At 41.1% G+C, this 18,286-nt stretch overlaps 2 protein-coding genes across 2 annotated transcripts in view; both read left to right on the forward strand.

Annotated features, from left to right (window-relative positions):
* Positions 1–3,181: 3,181 nt before the first annotated feature.
* LOC110366537 lies at positions 3,182–6,292 on the forward strand. Its single transcript, XM_036142586.1, has 5 exons — positions 3,182–3,306; positions 3,386–3,474; positions 4,655–4,784; positions 5,292–5,485; positions 6,282–6,292. Exons 1-5 carry the CDS (start codon positions 3,197–3,199, stop codon positions 6,290–6,292), a joined length of 534 nt encoding a protein of 177 aa, XP_035998479.1. The 5' UTR covers positions 3,182–3,196.
* Positions 6,293–10,268: 3,976 nt separating this feature from the next.
* rnf213b (ring finger protein 213b) overlaps positions 10,269–18,286 on the forward strand; it is a 39,826-nt gene continuing 31,808 nt past the window's right edge. Inside the window, 17 exon segments of the mRNA XM_021308104.2 lie at positions 10,269–10,322; positions 11,129–11,282; positions 11,377–12,050; positions 12,121–12,279; positions 13,974–14,143; positions 14,239–14,522; positions 14,600–14,847; positions 14,976–15,182; positions 15,262–15,475; positions 15,555–15,610; positions 15,685–15,850; positions 15,922–16,071; positions 16,870–16,968; positions 17,059–17,187; positions 17,560–17,725; positions 17,816–17,983; positions 18,065–18,214. Of these exon segments, the coding sequence (XP_021163779.2) occupies positions 11,181–11,282; positions 11,377–12,050; positions 12,121–12,279; positions 13,974–14,143; positions 14,239–14,522; positions 14,600–14,847; positions 14,976–15,182; positions 15,262–15,475; positions 15,555–15,610; positions 15,685–15,850; positions 15,922–16,071; positions 16,870–16,968; positions 17,059–17,187; positions 17,560–17,725; positions 17,816–17,983; positions 18,065–18,214 (3,142 nt within the window). The 5' untranslated portion in view covers positions 10,269–10,322; positions 11,129–11,180.

Here is an 18,286-nt window from a genome sequence, read left to right on the forward strand (position 1 = left end):
TCTAAGAGAAAAATCTAACCTTGTCCTCAGTGGACATTTTAACCTCTAACAGGTAGACCGTGTGTTTAAAAGTTGGATTTATTCATTCTACATTTGCCTCTCCGGCTCAGATTTACTGAAATATTAAATCTGGAACGAATTAAATATCAGATTAAAAGCCGTCAGTCAGAGACTCGTCTTCAACAGAAGCGGTTTGGGCGTTTAGGTTGATTTAAATTGGTTTCTTTAGTTTTTTCCTTCAGGACTTCTAACACTGGGACCAACAAGAGCGGGATCGTTTTGGAAAAAGTCGGCCACGGGTTCTGCGAGCGTTTCAGGCTCACTTTCAGCTAAACCGCAACATTTTGATGTCCATCTGTCCTTTTTTTTTTTTTTTTAAAGCCATTCAAAGGGTAAAACGATACGTGTGGAGAAAAAAAAAGTGCCTCTGTAAAATAAAAATGAAAAAAACTGATTAGACGGATTATTTAACTGTCAAACACGCAGATCACACTAGTGCTAAACTAGCAGAAGCATCCAGAGTCTCGCTCTGTCCCGTTATATCGACACCTTTCAGGTTGGCTTCACTTTTTGTTCGTGAATGTGTGCTGCATCACTCCAGTGATGATTGGAACTGGAAGAAAAAGTTTTCAGTGAACCTCTTCAGTGCACAGGGCGAGTCAGGAGAGGCCCGCGGTTACTAATTTATCAGACGTGGGCTTCTCCGTAGCCTTGTCTTCATCAGTGAGGAGAACACTTCTAGTTTTAGATTAGTTTGACGCTCTCTGCTCCTTTCTGCCGTGCCGATTTAATTCGGTGTGATTACTCTGATGTCACACTAAGAAAAAAAAAGGGGGGGGCGGCTTGGACGTTTTCCTTTTTGTATTAATCTGAGGGCCGTTTGCTGAGCAAGCTAAGCTCTCGGAGCCGCAGCCCGTCCTCACTTTCCACTGAGCTGACCGAGGACCCTGAAAGTTGTAATGCTGTTGACTTGGATTTGAAGCAAATCAATAAAAGAAACAAAGAACACAACCAGGAGTGTCGTTCGTCCCTTCTGCTAGAATAGAACTTGATTTGTTTGATATTTATTTTTATTTTTTTAATTTTCTCTTTAACGAGCAATGATGTTCACATGCAGATCAGCCAAGGAGGGACAAGCTCCAGAGCGCGTTATAGGCGGCCTACAGAGTTGATCATAGGTCTGCATGAAGCAGCGGTGTGATGCATGCAGCTAACACAGTGAGTCAGCGCTAGAAGCAAATGGCTCTTTGTGGTAACCCACAGACAACATGTCGTTTATTGTGCATGCTGCATGTCACACCCACCCACACTCATGCTAACCCACAGCGGGATCCCTATACAACTCCAGATTATGCATCTGATTGGAACTTCGCTCGCTGTTCTGTTGGACGCTCTGCCTGTAACACATCAGATGTGCCTTCTAGGATCTACTTTAAATACACCAACACTGTGCAAAGTGGACTTTTTACGAGGCTCGCAAAAGCACTCGGCCACCTGTAACTTTCACACTTTGGCTAAATGCTATTTCCTATGGTTTTACTCAACTACTAGCCCCCACTCCCCACCTCCACAGTGAAAAGGGACACTCATTGATGCGCTATGATCGGGTCTCGCCTAATTTCTGTTGCGTAAACAGATGTGACTTGGTACGCCCGTTTGTGCTGTCTAAGCAGATCCTATTCCCACAGCACACCTTATCCTAAGCATGTCGAGGAAGAAAGAATAGGTCATGACAAAAAGACGTTTATGACAAATCCATTTTCATGTTTTCCAACTTTCCATAATGTATTTCCATAATGACATGCAGAGGAAGTAAATCAGCTGCATTGGAGCAGGGACACATCTGATTTGGCCGTTCTGTAGTAACCCTGGCTGTCTGTTTAGGGTCATCATCCTGCTGGAAGGTGAACCTTTGGAGCGTGAAGTCTTTTATATCTGGAGCGTGTAACGAAAATAATTTCCCTCTGGGATTATTCAAGTATTTCTGATTCTGATTCTGATTACCAGCCTCTTCCAGTTTTCTTGAAGAATTTCCCCACAGACCTGTTTAGCTCTCTACACCCCATCACCTGTGATCAGCTTTGCCTGTCTCTGTCAATGATTGCAAATTACAAGTAGCTTGACTCTATGTGACCTCTGAAGTTAGTTACTGGACTTTATATGTAAAAAGGGAACTAAAAGTAAGTACAATTTTCTTGAAATTAGTGTATGTTTCCTTGATTTGATCAGGTAAATAAGACTATTCCCCATTGGAATGAGTATATAAGACAATTAGATATACTGCACCTGAAATAAGATGACGGAGATGAGTTGTTCCTATTTTTAGTGCAAAAATCGTATTCCATTGGCAAATAGTCTTACTTACCTGCTCAAGAAAACTTTACTTAGTTCTAGTTCCCTTTTTGCAGGGGAGGCCACACTTTTCTCACCCTGATTTTGAAAACGGTATTACTTTCCTTGCATTTCATAGGAACTCGTCACCTTGTGTTGGTCTAAAGAACCAATTTAGTATGTTGAGGTTTGTTGCTATAACATAATAGAATGTGAGATGTTTAAAAGGTAAGATTACTTTAACAATGCAGTGTACGCACCCATCACTGGTCTGCATGTGCACCAAATCTGTCTAAATCAGGAAATTTCCTCTCGGTTGCCAGTGAGCGTATGTGACGGGGGTTGATGGCCGGTTCAAAAGGAAACTTTGTCCACATGAATCGCAGAGCTTGTTGCGTCCAGCTTCAACCGGCTTCGTTCTGGGTGATAAAACTCGGTCCAGACATCATTCCTCATGCTCTGCTGTCAGACTCGGTGACGCTGCTGTGTCTGAATGTGAGCAAACTCCTGCAGCCAGCAATTCATTGACCAGAAGAAAAGCTTTAAACACCAGTAAATCACGGCCAGTGATTTTAAAGATCCCACATGGACGATGTGTGTCATGTTTTCTAAAAGTCAATATCAATCAAATATATGCTCTTTGTCAAACAGATTTTATGTATTTTAACAATTCCTGCATGAAATCCTCAGTCAAAATGGGTTATGGGTATCAATTTGCAGTGTTTAACTCTTAGACTATCCATTATAATTGATCTCCTGCCCTGCAGATGTGAAGCAGATGCATGACAGGAATGTGTAGAGGTACATGACCCTGAAACATCAAACACTTCCCTAAAAAAACGAGTAAAAAAAAAACACTTCCCACATGAAGCTCATTCTGATGGAGGAGTGGAGATGGAAGGTCCTCCCTTTGTTCCAGATAAAAAGCAGGTGTTTTCTTTATGAACCCTGGATTGTTCCAACGCTCCAGAGAAGGTGAGTTTCCTAAACCGACTTTATTCCCTTGGCTGATGCTTTTACGGTCAGACACTAAAGACGGTTGTGTTTTACACAGGATGAAGGTGGCTGGAGTTTTGCTCGTCTTGTCTGTAACTCTGGGTGCTGCTCGGGGACAGAAAGCAGAGCTGGACCTCGTGGATGAAGGCAAGTGATCGTGTTTATTTATTGTAATCACTGATGCTTCGCCGTAAAAACTAATCACACATCTGACAATAGAAAGAGCCACATTTTTACAATTCAGTTTCTGTGTCTCAAGTGTAATTTGCTACGATTGTTTTTAAATATTTTAAAGTCATTGATAATAAACTGGATTGCTTTGATAAACCTGAGCCCGAAATGATCTATAACTCTGGGAGAGTTTGTCTTAAGGTAATCTTTTATATTTATCATCATATTTCTTCTGACAGCAAATACTGTTAATGTCTTTAGGGGTGCAGCCAGAGTTGAAATGATAAGAATCTGTGTTGGGAGGAGCTAAAGATTAGGTTAATGACGAAGAAGGACTTCCAAGCTCAAAGACTTAGTGCTCATAACCAAAGATAAATCGTCAAAATACCCTAAGAAACATGGAATAAGCTGGTCAACAGCAATAAGTTAGATTGTTGTAATGTCATTAAAATAAAAATTTGAGTTGTTTCTATTGAGAAATATAGTCATAATTTGTGATATGCTTAATTAAAAAAAAAAAAAAAAAGTATTTCAAATGTTCTGTTCCTTTGTAGAGAGGTTTGTCTTGTTTACTATGAGAATGAATATTTTGGTGTAATAAAAATATTTTAAAATCTGCCAGGAGGCTTTAATAGTTTTTGTCTGTAATGATGATGCTTTAAATCATATTTTTGTATCTAATTACAAATTTGTCTTTGGCTTTTGCAGTCAGAAGCAAGTTTAGTTGGTTATGATTATATAGAGATCATTAATGAGGGAGACTTTACATTTTTGTTTTAATTTGTTAAATAAATACTGCTAGTGTTCGTGTGTTAAAAAGTACTTTTCAGTGATTATAAAAATACAAAAGTTTTTATTTCTTGGTAAGAATGAATAAAATTTAAGACAAGTTTCCATTATGTATATGCATATATAACATGACATTAAATAATTGCTTGGCTTAAAAAAATTAAAATGTATTTTGTAGATAATTTTAAAGGTCTTTTAGAGTTTGTCTGTTTCTTAAGAATGTCTAAATCTGCCATTGACTACCTGCATTTTGTGGGGAAAAAAGAGTCTAAATGAGAAGAAAAACATCAAGTAGGGAACGTTAAGAGCGTTTTTTATTTTTGTGAACGTCAATTGGTGATTGTCTCATTGATGTGCTGACCTGCAGCTGAGAGGACGAACACGAGAGAATGTGCAAACCTCACGCTGGTTTTAGACAACTGGAAATACGCCATCATGACTCAGGTCAAAGATCTGCTGCTGCATGACCACAACACCGTGCTGCCCGACTACGGAAGGTCAGGAACGATCAGCGGCTTTGACCGTTACGCTCTAAACGTCGTTACTCCATCAGCTGTACTGTGCAAAAGCTCTGATTCAGTCCTTGTTTATGTACATTGTCCTTCTAAATAGCCACACCTTCTTCTAATCTTGTGGTCTTGCTTAATCTTTCTCCTTGGTCTTTGGCTGGTTTTCAATTATTTTCAGACTTGTAGCTTGTTTGATGTCCTCTAAACTCTGACACATGAATTATGCAGACATGAGAAGCTTTAAAATGTAATGGATAAGCCAGTGTTGCATCAATACTTGGCATATAATGTGCCAAAGAATTAAGTACAGATACTACAATATCCATCCATCTATCCATTTTCTAACACGTCTATCCCTTGTGGGGTTTCGAGGGGTTCCTGGTGCCTATCTCCAGCGTTCACTGGGCGAGAGGCGGGGTACACCCTGGAAAGGTCCCCAGTCTATACGACAATATATCAAATTGAATCTTTGTAACTCTTTTTGCATCCCTGCAGGATTCAGCCGCTGTCAGAAGCTCTGGGAAATCTCTACGTAGAGTTCAACTCCCTGAAGGAGCGCCTCGTTGAGCTCACAGCCAGGTTTGAAGACGTCGAGAGTTTCGTCGACGATGTTCGGTCAGGAAAGAAGACCGGAGCACAAAGTAGCGAAATCCTCAGGTGGTCAACCAGAGATGAGGGCACAGCGAAAGGTAGAGGTCGACCTGCAGGGAGGAGGAGCAGAGTTGTAGTTCGCAGAATCCAGAAACCCGCTGGCTCACAGCACTGATCATGCCATGCATGCAGCATGTTCACTTCAGAGGTGTATTTTTCTAATGAGAACATATTTAAGCGGTTTCTAAGCCTTAGTTGGAGTTTTATGTTTTGATGATGAAACACAGTTTTCCTAAAGAGTTTTTGTTCTGTCCAGCGGTCTTTATTCAGTTCTTTAAAAAGAAATGCTCACTTATTGATCTCATTTTTTTTTTTTACAATACCTTGGAAGTTGGAAAAATTGGAGGCTACACAGCCTATCACCATATTTTATTAAATATATATCAACCCATTTTAATATATCTTCACAAACTATATAAAGAATGATCTGTTACAAAGAAAATAGTGTGTAAGAATTAAAAAAATATAGCATCTTCAACCATTGGAAACGAGTGTTGGGGTACCTCAGGGTCTAGTCTTGGGACCGATATTATTTAGTATCTACAGCAACAATCTCCCAAAGTGTCCATTTAATGCTCAGTGTCAAATGAATGCTAATGATACTGTGGTATACATCCATGCTACAAAAAAAACCTAAGAGCTGTTAAAGACTTATCTGCAATGATCAATTTATGAAACTAGCTGCGACATTCACAAATACATCCTAATGTATGAAATATAGTTTGTATGTTTTTTCTCAAAAAGTTCAAATTATGAGGATGAAGCCTGCAGTGATGATACAAGGTACAGAGTTTAAAATGTTCATTTTATCTCAGAATTGTTTTTGCCCCATAGCTCTGTATTAAGCAACAAGTAAAAAAAATACTGTGTATAGAATAAAATGTAATCTATCAAATTTTCGACCCATCAGATATAATTTATCAGTTGAATCAGCTAAACGTGTTGTAACGCAATTGTTTTGTCACATATGTTGTGCTGCATGTTGACATGGATAAAGACATGTAAGACCACTACTACAACTATTGGAAACAGCATACCAGCAAGCACTCAAAATTTTAGATTACAAAAATTAAGAAGCTTAGCAGGATCTTAAACAAACATGACTTATTGAGCTGGGAAAATAATATGATTAAATATGTAGATTCTATCCTGGTGTTTAACATGCTCGATGGTATCCACTATTAGTATCTATAAAAAAAGAGAGAACGATTAAAAAGTTAAACATGATTAGTCTGCAAAGGCGAAAATGTGATTACTTTTGGAAGAAGATCTTTTGGAAAGGCAGTGTTCTCGTATCGTGCCTCCCAAACCTAGAATATGTCACCTACTGTATAGCTACTGTTTTACCCACCCTCAGGTAATTTCCTAAAGACTTAGACATGGTTACGCAACAGTTTATACAACTTTATTTTCACTTATTTGCTTTGTTCATTCTTGTTTAAAATCAAAACTGGTAATTACTTACTTTAGTTATTTGTTGTCGTCTTTGTATTATGTGTTATGGCATGTATTATTTTGATGTAATTTTTACCCATTGCTGTAATCTTGCAAATCTACATGTTAATGTTCATTTACATGCACTGTCCCTTTTTAAAATAAAGAGCCAGAATCAGATGAATCTTAACCTGTGCACCTGATTTGATGTGGTTTTGTGTAATTATGGCCATTTGAACTAGGAATAAACTAAAGTTCCAAAAATTTTATTGGTTTAGTTTTATTCTCTATGTTTTATTAGAATATTGAAATTACCATCCGTCCGTCCGTCCGTTGTCTTCCGCTTATCCGGGGTCGGGTCGCGGGGGTAGCAGCTTCAGTAGGGAGGCCCAGACGTCCCTCTCCCCGGCCACTTGGGCCAGCTCCTCAGGAGGAATCCCAAGACGTTCCCAGGCCAGCAGAGAGACATAGTCCCTCCAGCGTGTCCTGGGTCTTCCCCTGGGCCTCCTCCCGGTGGGACGTGCCCGGAACACCTCACCAGGGAGGCGTCCAGGAGGCATCCTGACCAGATGCCCGAGCCACCTCAACTGGCTCCTCTCGACGTGGAGGAGCAGCGGCTCTACTCTGAGTCCTCCCCGGATGACTGAGCTCCTCACCCTATCTCTAAGGGAGAGCCCAGACACACTACGGAGAAAACTCATTTCAGCCGCTTGTATCCGGGATCTCGTTCTTTCGGTCACGACCCAAAGCTCGTGACCATAGATGAGGGTAGGAACGTAGATCGACCGGTAAATCGAGAGCTTCGCCTTTTGGCTCAGCTCTCTCTTCACCACAACGGATCGGTACAGCGCCCGCTTCACAGCAGACGCTGCACCAATCCGCCTGTCGATCTCCCGCTCCATCTTCCCCCCATTCGTGAACAAGACCCCAAGATACTTGAACTCCTCCACTAGGGGCAGGACATCCTCCCCAACCCGGAGAAGGCACTCTACCCTTTTCCGGGGGACATTGAGTCTGAATGGACCATGTTCCACGCCTCTATTGCTGAGGCGGCTAGTCGGAGCTGTGGCCGCAAGGTTGTCGGTGCATGTCGTGGCGGCAACCCTCGAACCCGCTGGTGGACACCAGCGGTGAGGGAAGCCGTCAAGCTGAAGAAGGAGTCCTACCGGGCTTTTTTGGCCTGTGGGACTCCGGAAGCAGCTGATGTGTACCGGCAGTCGAAGCGGCAGGCAGCTCGGCTGGTCGCCGAGGCAAAAACTCGGGCGTGGGAAGAGTTCGGAGAGGCCATGGAGAAAGACTTCCGTACGGTTTCGAAGCGATTCTGGTCCACCATCCGGCGTCTCAGGAGAGGGAAGCAGTGCAGTACCAACACTGTTTACAGTGGGGGTGGTGTGCTGCTGACCTCGACTCGGGACGTCGTGCGTCGGTGGGCGGAATACTTCGAAGACCTCCTTAATCCCACCAACACGTCTTCCATTGAGGAAGCAGAGCCTGAGGACTCTGGGTCGGGTTCTCCCATCTCTGGTGCTGAGGTTGCCGAGGTTGTTAAAAAGCTCCTCGGTGGCAAGGCCCCGGGGGTGGATGAGATTCGCCCTGAGTACCTTAAGGCTCTGGATGTTGTGGGGCTGTGTTGGTTAACGCGGCTCTGCAACATTGCGTGGACATCGGGGGCAGTTCCCCTGGATTGGCAGACTGGGGTGGTGGTCCCCCTATTTAAAAAGGGGGACCGGAGGGTGTGTTCCAACTACAGGGGAATCACACTCTTAAGCCTCCCTGGTAAGGTCTATTCAGGGGTTCTGGAAAGGAGGGTCCGTCGGATTGTCGAATCTCGGATTCAGGAAGAGCAGTGTGGTTTTTGTCCTGGCCGTGGAACACTGGACCAGCTCTACACCCTCAGCAGGATTCTTGAGGGGGCATGGGAGTTTGCCCAACCAGTCTACATGTGCTTTGTGGATCTGGAGAAGGCATTCGACCGTGTCCCCCGGGGGATCCTGTGGGGGGTACTCCGGGAGTATGGAGTACCGGACCCTTTAATAAGGGCTGTCAGGTCTCTGTACGACCGGTGTCAGAGTCTGGTCCGCATTGCCGGCAGTAAGTCGGACTCGTTTCCGGTGAGAGTTGGACTCCGCCAAGGTTGCCCTTTGTCACCGATTCTGTTCATAACTTTTATGGACAGAATTTCTAGGCGCAGCCAAGGTGTTGAGGGGATCCGCTTTGGTGGCCTTAGGATTGCGTCTCTGCTATTCGCGGATGACGTGGTCCTATTGGCTTCATCAGGGCGTGATCTACAGCTCTCACTGGAGCGGTTCGCAGCCGAGTGCGAAGCGGCCGGGATGAAAATCAGTGCCTCCAAATCCGAGACCATGGTCTTGAAATTACCAGTGTTATTAAAAATATTAAATATGCTAATAGGGTGTCATAACTTTTACATGAATTAATCTGTAAATTATTTATGTAATTTTACCATGATGCAGGACTAAAACTTTTATTAACTCTGTGGATTTATGTTCCTAAAATGCATGTTTTTTTGGTTCTGATATTCTATTATTCTTGGTTAATAATAACCTAGGGAGTTCTCTAGGCTGCTTCCAGCCTAAAGAATTCAGGGGTCGCCACAGTCAATGGTTACAACAGAGATTGAAACGATCCCGGGGTTGGAATCTGGGAATGCAATTATTAATTTTAAACTGGAAAAGGTTTTGGGCCCCTCCTTCAAGAAAATGTATGATACTTGCCTTTTTTTGTTTGTTTATTTATGTGTGTCTTCAAAAATGTGCTTTACATTTGAAAAAAAAATGGAAATTAGGGGTATGAAATAGAGATTTTCTATCTATGATTTATTTATTCTTACATTCTAGAGAATTTACTGTAGAATTTACTGTAAACAGGCTGTTCATTGTCTCTGTTCATAGATATTGGTGTGTGATCATTACATTTTATTTCTGAGCTTTCAAGGAATTTCAAAAATGTATTTGTATATGACCTGAATAGATAACTTTAAAAATCTAAAACGGATAGACATTGCTATTAAGTAAAATATCCGGTGATATAACACCTTTTGCTGCAAAAAGAACAAAAACGAAAGTTAACCACCTGAACGCAGCATAGGTTTCTTCTTCCATGAGACGACAGCAGAAACGAAACTGAAAAGACTTGCAGGTGATTTAGAGACCGTGAAAAAATTACGCACTAAATAGCAACAAAGAAACACGCAAACTTGTGTATTATCTGTTAATTTAGCTATCCGCTTATTTTGTTTGTTTTATATAAGGGTTTTACTAACCAGCGAAATGTATTTCAAGGCGTGGAAATTTACAAATGTACCCGTTCGCGGAACAGACGACACATTTGCAGACTGTCCCTAACTATGACAGCAGCGTCTGTATGAAAACAATCACACAACATTTCTGACTGCTAGACCTGCGGCTCACAGTCAAACTGGTAAGCAACATACAACTTTAAATCTGGAATAGTTTTTTAATAATCTTCGCTTTGCATTTATATATAGTTAAAAAGTCAGATGACAAACATCTTAAATCGTTTTATGTTTTATTTAGTTTCTCTAGTCTAAAACAAATAGGCTAACTTCTAGTTAAGCTAGCTTGAACAAGAAACTCTTCTGTAAATGGTTTATTATTATTGCTGATTTGGCTGTAAAAGCATCGGAGGGAACCAGCTTTCCTTCTTTCTTTTAGCCAAATAAAGCAGTTTTTTATTCATTACAGGGGGGAAATAAGTATTAAACATTCTTCACTCATAGCTGTTTTGGAGTTAGTCAAACACTTTTTGAATTTTGTCTCTAATCATTAAACCAAGAATGTGATTGTCCCATTTTATCACTCGCTTTAACCTGAATCATTGTGAACTATGAGATTTACAGTCCCTATAGCTGTAACCCCACTCGTTTTTTGTGGCATGTTTTTACTAAAAGTGACTTAAAACATTAAATATTATTGACATTTTGGACCCTAATGCAGTGAAGCCTATTTTTTCCAAGTTCACAACGGTGTAAAATTAAATCTTCTATGGACTGGTGATGCAACAACGTTTAGTTTATGGCAGTTTATGCCACAGTTGTTCCTGAAAATCCACAAGAAAATAAAAGTTAAACTGTTTTCAAAACTCCCTCAAATTACATGTTGTGCATGTCTTTTCCTGGAAAAAAACAACATTCAAATGCATCATTAAAGGCCTAAAATGATATGATTTGAAAGCCCATGATGAGTAGATGCAAACATTTTTACCAGCGTTACAGATATCAGAGTAAGGGGGACTCTCCGTGGAAAGTCATCCCCACGGATGGCGGACGGGGCAGCAAACCTCCATGGGGCCCCTGAATCCCAGGAGCAATCCAGGAAAAGTGACGATGTTGCAACCAAACGACCCCGAAAGAGAACTGAGGTAGAACTTTAGATGTAAAGTGTTAATATTCTGGGCTTTTTTGTTTTTCATTAAAAATTATATACCACCAAACCAATTTAAATGTATATTCCAGCAACAAGAATCCGTGAATCCTACCAGAAACAATCGGGAAAAGAAAAGGAGGCAAAGAAGAAATCAGAGGAGAAAAAAGAGCGTCTCTGATCTGAAAGGTGAAATCACAGAAAAAGAAGAGAATGAGGCTGTTGAGACCACAAGCAGCCAAACCGAGGAAGGCGTGTTTGCAAAAGACCAGCATCTTCAGGCGGAAGAAGGCTTGCAAAAAGAGGGAAATGTTGAAAAACCCCAGAAAGATACAAAGATGGTGCAAACTCAGACGCAAACAAAGAAACTTAAAGGCAAACATAAATTCACACAGACTGTAGTTGTGTTTCAGAAGAACAAGGAAACACAGACAGACTTCCTCGATCCGAAGCAAGATGACTCCTCACAAAAAAAGAGTCAACAAGACACTCCTGGTCTTGCTGAGACTGAACCCAAGTCTTGGCCGGACAACGGCGCTATCCCCGGGCCAAATGACAATCCAGTCGAAGGCAGCACAACCGAGTCAACGACTAAAAACGAGAATGATCAACCTCCAGGATTATCAGATAAGGCGGCATCATCTCAGCCTGACCAGGATGCCAAACTAAAGTCCTACGCCAACGCTGTCTCTGGAGGACAAGCAGGAGAGGGAACGTCCAGTTCGGCACCCTCAAAGAAAGCAGATAAAGCACCTCTAAGCACCCGGTGAGAAATGGCTTTGGTAGTTTTTGGGGCCGAGCCTGACAAATTAAAACAAATCCTTTTCTCTTCACAGGGATCGTAGCCCAATCAGACCTCCTCCTGGCGCTCCCATGTTTACATTGCACATCTACGCTGTGCTGGACAAAAAGTTTAGATTCAACCAAGAACACGACAAACTCCTATTGTGTTATAATGATTATGGGCATTTGCCCTTTGAAATAACACATTCTGTGTGAGTATTATTCTCAGTGATGCACCAACCAAATTACTTCACATATTTGACTGGTGGCATTTAAAGCAGGTGAAGAATGGCAACCTTTTTTTACCCCCATTGTTTCAAGATTCCTTAAATGCTAATCAAGAACCTTATTAAACGTTTTAGAAAGTGTTGGGTTTAGATTGGCAGTTTCCCCTCACTTTTAACATATTCCAAATCCAGTTTACTTGGGGAATAATTTTATAAATTTGCACAGTTTCATAAACAATATTGGGTTAAAGACATATTCTTAACGCTTTGAAGTTTTCACATTTCTCACGTTGCAAACACAAACTTCAGAATGTTGTATTGGGACTTTGATAGATTATGATAGACTAAACCAAAGCTGTCCGTAATTGTGAGGTGTAAGGAAAAGGATGCATCGTGTTCAAAGAAATGAAACCCTGAAAAGTGTAAATTTGTATTCAGTCCCTTAGTTGATCAGTGGTCGAACCACCATTTGCTGCTATTACATTTGCAGGGCTTTTATGTTGGCTTTTGGATGTTCTGTGCATGGTTCTCTCTGATCTTTGGCGATTAATGCACATGAATCAAATAATTGGGTCAGTATCAGTTAAGTAGAAAACCTCATTTTATACTGAGGAGGTAATGGGGGCATTTAATCCATTTGCTTTGGATCAGGAATCTATCTAGAAGTTGCAGCATGGTGACCACTGAACTCTGGAGTTTGTGACCCCTGATTTAGACGCTGAACTGTTTTCCCATTTTACTTTGTAAAATAATCATATAGTTCGGAAAGACATTTTACATTGGATGTGCCCAAAGGGCAAACCAAAGGAAGCTTGTTCTTTAGCTAACAGAAACAAAAAAAACTTTGGGTTTAAGAAGGAACTCTGCTTGTTTTAAATAGAGAGTAACTTAAGAGTGGACAGAAAAGTTTTAATGTTGAGTGGATCGGCTACATGTTCCTTCTTTCTCTGAAGAGTTTAAAAGCTGTTTGTGTCATTTGTTCACGGACAGAAACAAGCATTTAGCTTTGTAAAGTTAAAGTTGCCTCCTCTCGTTTACTCAATGCGTGCACGCGAAATATCGTACTTCCGATTATGTGGTCTTGCAAAGGTAAATATGCACAAAGGTGTTTAATTTACTATCAAATAAAGCGAAAAAATGTGTAAAACACAGAAATAAAATACAGTAAACCAGTAGGGTTTGATAATTTAATCGGAAACCTTTGTATGCAAACAGAGTGAGCTACTGGTGTAGAATTTCATAAAGCCATAGTCCATGACTAGGCCCCTTGAAGAGATTTCTGTAGGTAATTGATTTACTAGAATTTATTTAGAGGTACAGGAGCAAAGAGGTTTGAACACAGAAATTGACTTTAAACATTTTAGATTTGTGTTTGAAAGCAATGTAGAGTTCTGCCTCCAGCTCACAGTTATGCACCACTCTGTGCTGGTCTGTCACATGAAATCCTACAGGAACACTGAAGTGTGACAACATGTGGAAAAAAACTAGCCATATTTATACTTTTGCAGTTGGGTGTAAATGGTATTTTGAACATCTGCAAGGAGTGACTTAAACTCTTTTTTTTACTTGAAAGAAATATACATCGTGCTGATAAAACAATATTTGAACTGAATGTTTCATCAGTATCGTTAAATTTTGTATAAAAGGTTGGACTGATATCTCTTTTGTTTTATATTCAGAGAGATAAAACACGGACACCTTTTGGTAGAAGCACGTCTCTCCGTTGATGAAAATACACTGGAGAGAGGTTTTTACCAGAAATATTGGTATGGTGTTAAGCAGAGAAACAGATACATTTCTGGAACAGCCACAAGAGTTTTTCAGATCCCATTAAACCCAAATATTAAAGGTAAATACAAGACTGGAGTCGCCCCAAATACAGTAAATCCCCCATTTATTGGTGTTGGTGGACTCGTATTGACAAATCTGTTTGTGTTTACCTAGAGCTACACCTTTATGAAGGCTTCATCTGTCGTCATGATAGGCAGAGTGTTTTCACAGCTGGCCTACAATTGTTTGGGTTGAAAGAATCAAAAGGTGATGAAATTTCCACCGCCTGGCAGACCTCAGCATCAGTTCTCCTGAACAGGATCTTCCAGAAATGGACTCCATCCGACAAACAAAGCACCAAGAGTCTGTGCGACCATCTGATGCATTTTATCTGGAGTTTCAGTTCAGCTCAAGTCCGAATTTCATACCCAGACAATTCCATGCCTCCCGTAGTCAAGGTTGGCAGAAACTACAAAGCTTGAAATGTTGTTTGTACTTCTAATCTTCAGTTAACAACAAACCTTTGTGTCTGCAGCCATTCGAGCTGATTTCAGAACGTTTGGTGCAGATTTTAAAAGGCGAGCCAAAGGAAAAATTGCCAGGAAGCTGCAGAAACTCCAGTCCTCTGGTTCTGGGTCTGTCTGTCTTCATGGTCACAAATTTCTGCAACATCAACCTTGGAGTTAAAGGCTGGGCAGAGTTGTGCCTGCTGGTGTCCTCAGAGGCCGTGATTGACAAGACGACCCGGGAGGAGTTGCTCTCTTCATTAGGAAATCCTCAGTAGTAGGTTTTCCTTTGGAATTTTTCAACTTTTGGATCGCTTTAAAGTGGTTCTTGCACTTTGAGACAGATGATAAAGGTTGTGCTTGATCAATTAGTGAACTCATTTATGCAATCGTTTCGTCCCTCAGCACAGTGATTGGTCTGATGAACGTCTGTGTCCAGGAGAGGGTGGTGGAGCTCGTCCTGCTCCCTCCTCTCCTCTTCAGGCTCAGACAGCCGGGAGCTGATGCAGCTAAAGTGGCTCCACATGTTGAAGAGGACGACTGGTCAGGACTTAAAGGCATCAACTTCATCCGATTCAGAGAAAATGTGCAGCCCCACTCTGACAAAAGAAAGTGAGTCAATTTCCGACCCGTCTTGACTTCATTTATTCTCTTGATCTCTTGTGACATCGTTTTATTCTGACTGTTGCAGGAAAATGCTCTCACTGATCCAGAAAAAGTTACCAGCAGCTGCAGAGAAGCCGATACTCCTGACGAGCTGGTTGGCCCTGATCCCGTTTGATGATCTTCCTGAATTCGCAGACCTGACGGGAGTCGGCGCAGAGCATCTGATCCAGAGTCTGTTGTACAGGCTGCGAACATGCGGAGAGAAAATGGATCTCAGTAAAAATGAGGCAATCGTGAAGGTAAGAAGGTATCAAATGTCAGCCTTGAGGGTAAAGTTTTATATCTTAACACTTACTTTTTGATCCTGTCTGCAAACAGCTTGCCGATAAATCTCTGAACCACATCCTGTTGAAGGCAGATAAACAGAAGGACAGGTACACTAACATTCAAATGGCTCTCAGGTTTTATCGTGATGGACTATGTTCACGTTTTATTTTGTGTTTACTAGACTGGCTGAATCTGGAAACCTGCCGTCAGTGTTTAAGAGTAGCGTCAAAGTATTGACGTACGCGTTTCAGATTGTCCGACTTGTCCCGTGGTACCAAACAGTGGTGCTGTCCGTCCAGCTGGTGCTGAAACTGGCTGAGATTCTGGAGGCGAAGCTAAGAGGAGAGGTATTCATCTTTTACTGGTATGCCCTAACTGCTCATCTTCTAACTGTGATTAATGAACTTTCTGGGTTCAGTCTGACAAAGGTGGTGATGATGAGGCCTGTAAGCAGAGGATCAGGGAGGAGCTGGTTGCTGTGCAGGAACGGATCAGTCAGTGGAGAGATGAACTGCTGAAAAAACCACTAATGAATGGAACATCACTCACTTATCCAAAGGAACTTGAGGTATACAGCGGACAAAAATTTGATTTAATCCTTGTTGTGAGAAATAGAAACAGAGAATATAAAAGATTGTAAATTGATTGAGATGCACCACTGACAGGCATATTTTTCAGATCACAGATTTTGAAAAACACCTATTCCTTTTTTATAAAATTAATTATAAATAGCAACAAAATCCTTTTTTCCCCTTCTTTCTATTTACTGTATACATCAATGATGGGATTGTCTTGAAAAATGAATAGTATCAATAAAATAAAGCAATTTTATTCTGAAAAAACAGCCCAGTTACACATAACTGCATAGCTGAAAATCAACAAATACAGCCAGGTAAAGGGACAGGACATGTTATATATATATATATATATATATATATATATATATATATATATATATATATATATATATATATATATATTCTCACTCACTATGACTGATTATTATGGTAAAATTATTCTTTTGCACACCTAAAAATCTGTTTCAAAACTAATTTTTATTTTTTTATTTTTACATTTTTGATGGAAAGATACTGCTAGAGACAGACTCTTGAAATGAACTGGTCATTAGAAAACCACTAAATAGGACAATCATCATTTGTGAGATAACTATAACCTCACCAACAAAACATTAGTGGATGAATGAATTAAAAAAAAAAAAAAAAGTTTTCTCTGTTTATTTCTAAGAGAAACAAAAAGGTCATATCAAACTGTATACATATGATCTGATATTCATAGCAAAGTAATTTTCACATAGTTTCACCTGTTTTTGTTTACCTGAACAATCTTTTCTGTGCCAAACGAACAGCTGTGGGACGCGCTGCTGAAGGTTAAATGTTCCTCTGAAGACGTTTCCTCTCACTGGGAGGCAAAGCTAAAGAAAGATCTGAAGAAGAGGATATCTGAGGTCAGTCTGTTTGGTCCACACAGTGAAAAAAGTGCTCCCTGCTTTCTCTGATGAAAACCATTTGTTCATGGGAGATGTCTCTCTGTGCAGTCGACAGAAGAGGATAGAGTGTTGGTCTGTTGTCTGAACTCATCTGCGGCTGCTTTGAGCAAAAGTCACGAGGTTGTCCAGAACTGTTTCGACGAGATGCTTCACTCGGCCATCAAGACTGTCTGTAAGGTACGGTACCGATTAGCGACTGGATCGTAGGGATATTTTCAGTGTGTACAGCTATAAATGTCAGTTCCTCCTGCATGCTTGAGATTGATTATTTGCACAACAGGATCATAAAGATAAACATCACATTCAGCTCAATAGCGTTCAGCAGCAGACGCAAAATTTTTTTTTACTTTTTAAGACGTAGATAACAAGCTACAACTACTCAATATACAATATTTGCCTGTTTATATTTACAATAGATGCCAGTTACATATTACATATTTAGAGGTAAGCTCTTTTTTTTAAATGGCCAATCGGATAAAATCATCTAAACTTACCTTGTACAGAGTGACTGTATGTAGTGTTCATCATTTTCTGTCCCTATGTTCACAGAGAGGAAAGGAAGGAGACCTGATGAGAAGCCTGACCTCAAAGGTGAAGCATCTTCCTCCTGGAGTCCTGTCTGCTGTCGTGGTTGAGTCTGCAGCTCGCTTCAGAGACAACATGGTCCTCCAGCTGCTGGATCCACAGTCAGCTGTGAACTTTCTGCTCTCCAACTGTGGGACATTTACTTCTATCAGACGATTATGTTTTCTACTTGTGCTCTACGTCGTATTTTTAAGCCGTCCTCTGTTATTTTCTTTCTAAGATAACTGGACATCCATCAAGGTGGACGACGTGGCGGGACAGGTGGTCCACAGCTGCGTGGAGGCTGTCCACCCTCTGATGGCGTCCCTTCTTGAAGGAAGCGTGTCTCTGGCACATCTACAGACCTGTCTGAAATACCGAGAGCAGTTCAGGGGACTTTACCGGCAATGTATGAAACGTCGACAAACGGTAAATTTAGACGTTCACCCAAGCAGAAGATTAAATCGGGGGGGAAAAATATCTTCCACAGACAGGAGGAACATCAAGTCTGAGAGCGTTCCCGTTGATGCAGAGCTTGTTTTGGCTCGGAGAGAGGAGGACCTGAATGCTTTCATGCTGCGGAAGCAGGGGATAGATACGCTGATAAAGATGTTGGCGAAGGTTACAGAAAGCATCACGGGTCAGTGCATCAGAATCATGGTTCCTACATCATAATTGCATTATTTTAACTTTTGATACCACGTTCTTGTAA

The sequence above is a fragment of the Fundulus heteroclitus genome, chromosome 10, assembly GCF_011125445.2.
Source record: "Fundulus heteroclitus isolate FHET01 chromosome 10, MU-UCD_Fhet_4.1, whole genome shotgun sequence".
Taxonomy (NCBI): domain Eukaryota; kingdom Metazoa; phylum Chordata; class Actinopteri; order Cyprinodontiformes; family Fundulidae; genus Fundulus; species Fundulus heteroclitus.

Excerpts from the sequence above, each read along its gene's own strand:
- LOC110366537 (XM_036142586.1), top strand. The coding sequence starts at position 3,197 with ATGAAGCTCATTCTGATGGAGGAGTGGAGATGGAAGGTCCTCCCTTTG. Across the intron at positions 3,307-3,385 it reads GTTCCAACGCTCCAGAGAAG|GATGAAGGTGGCTGGAGTTT; the intron begins GTGAGTTTCCTA and ends TGTTTTACACAG. Across the intron at positions 3,475-4,654 it reads GCTGGACCTCGTGGATGAAG|CTGAGAGGACGAACACGAGA; the intron begins GCAAGTGATCGT and ends GCTGACCTGCAG.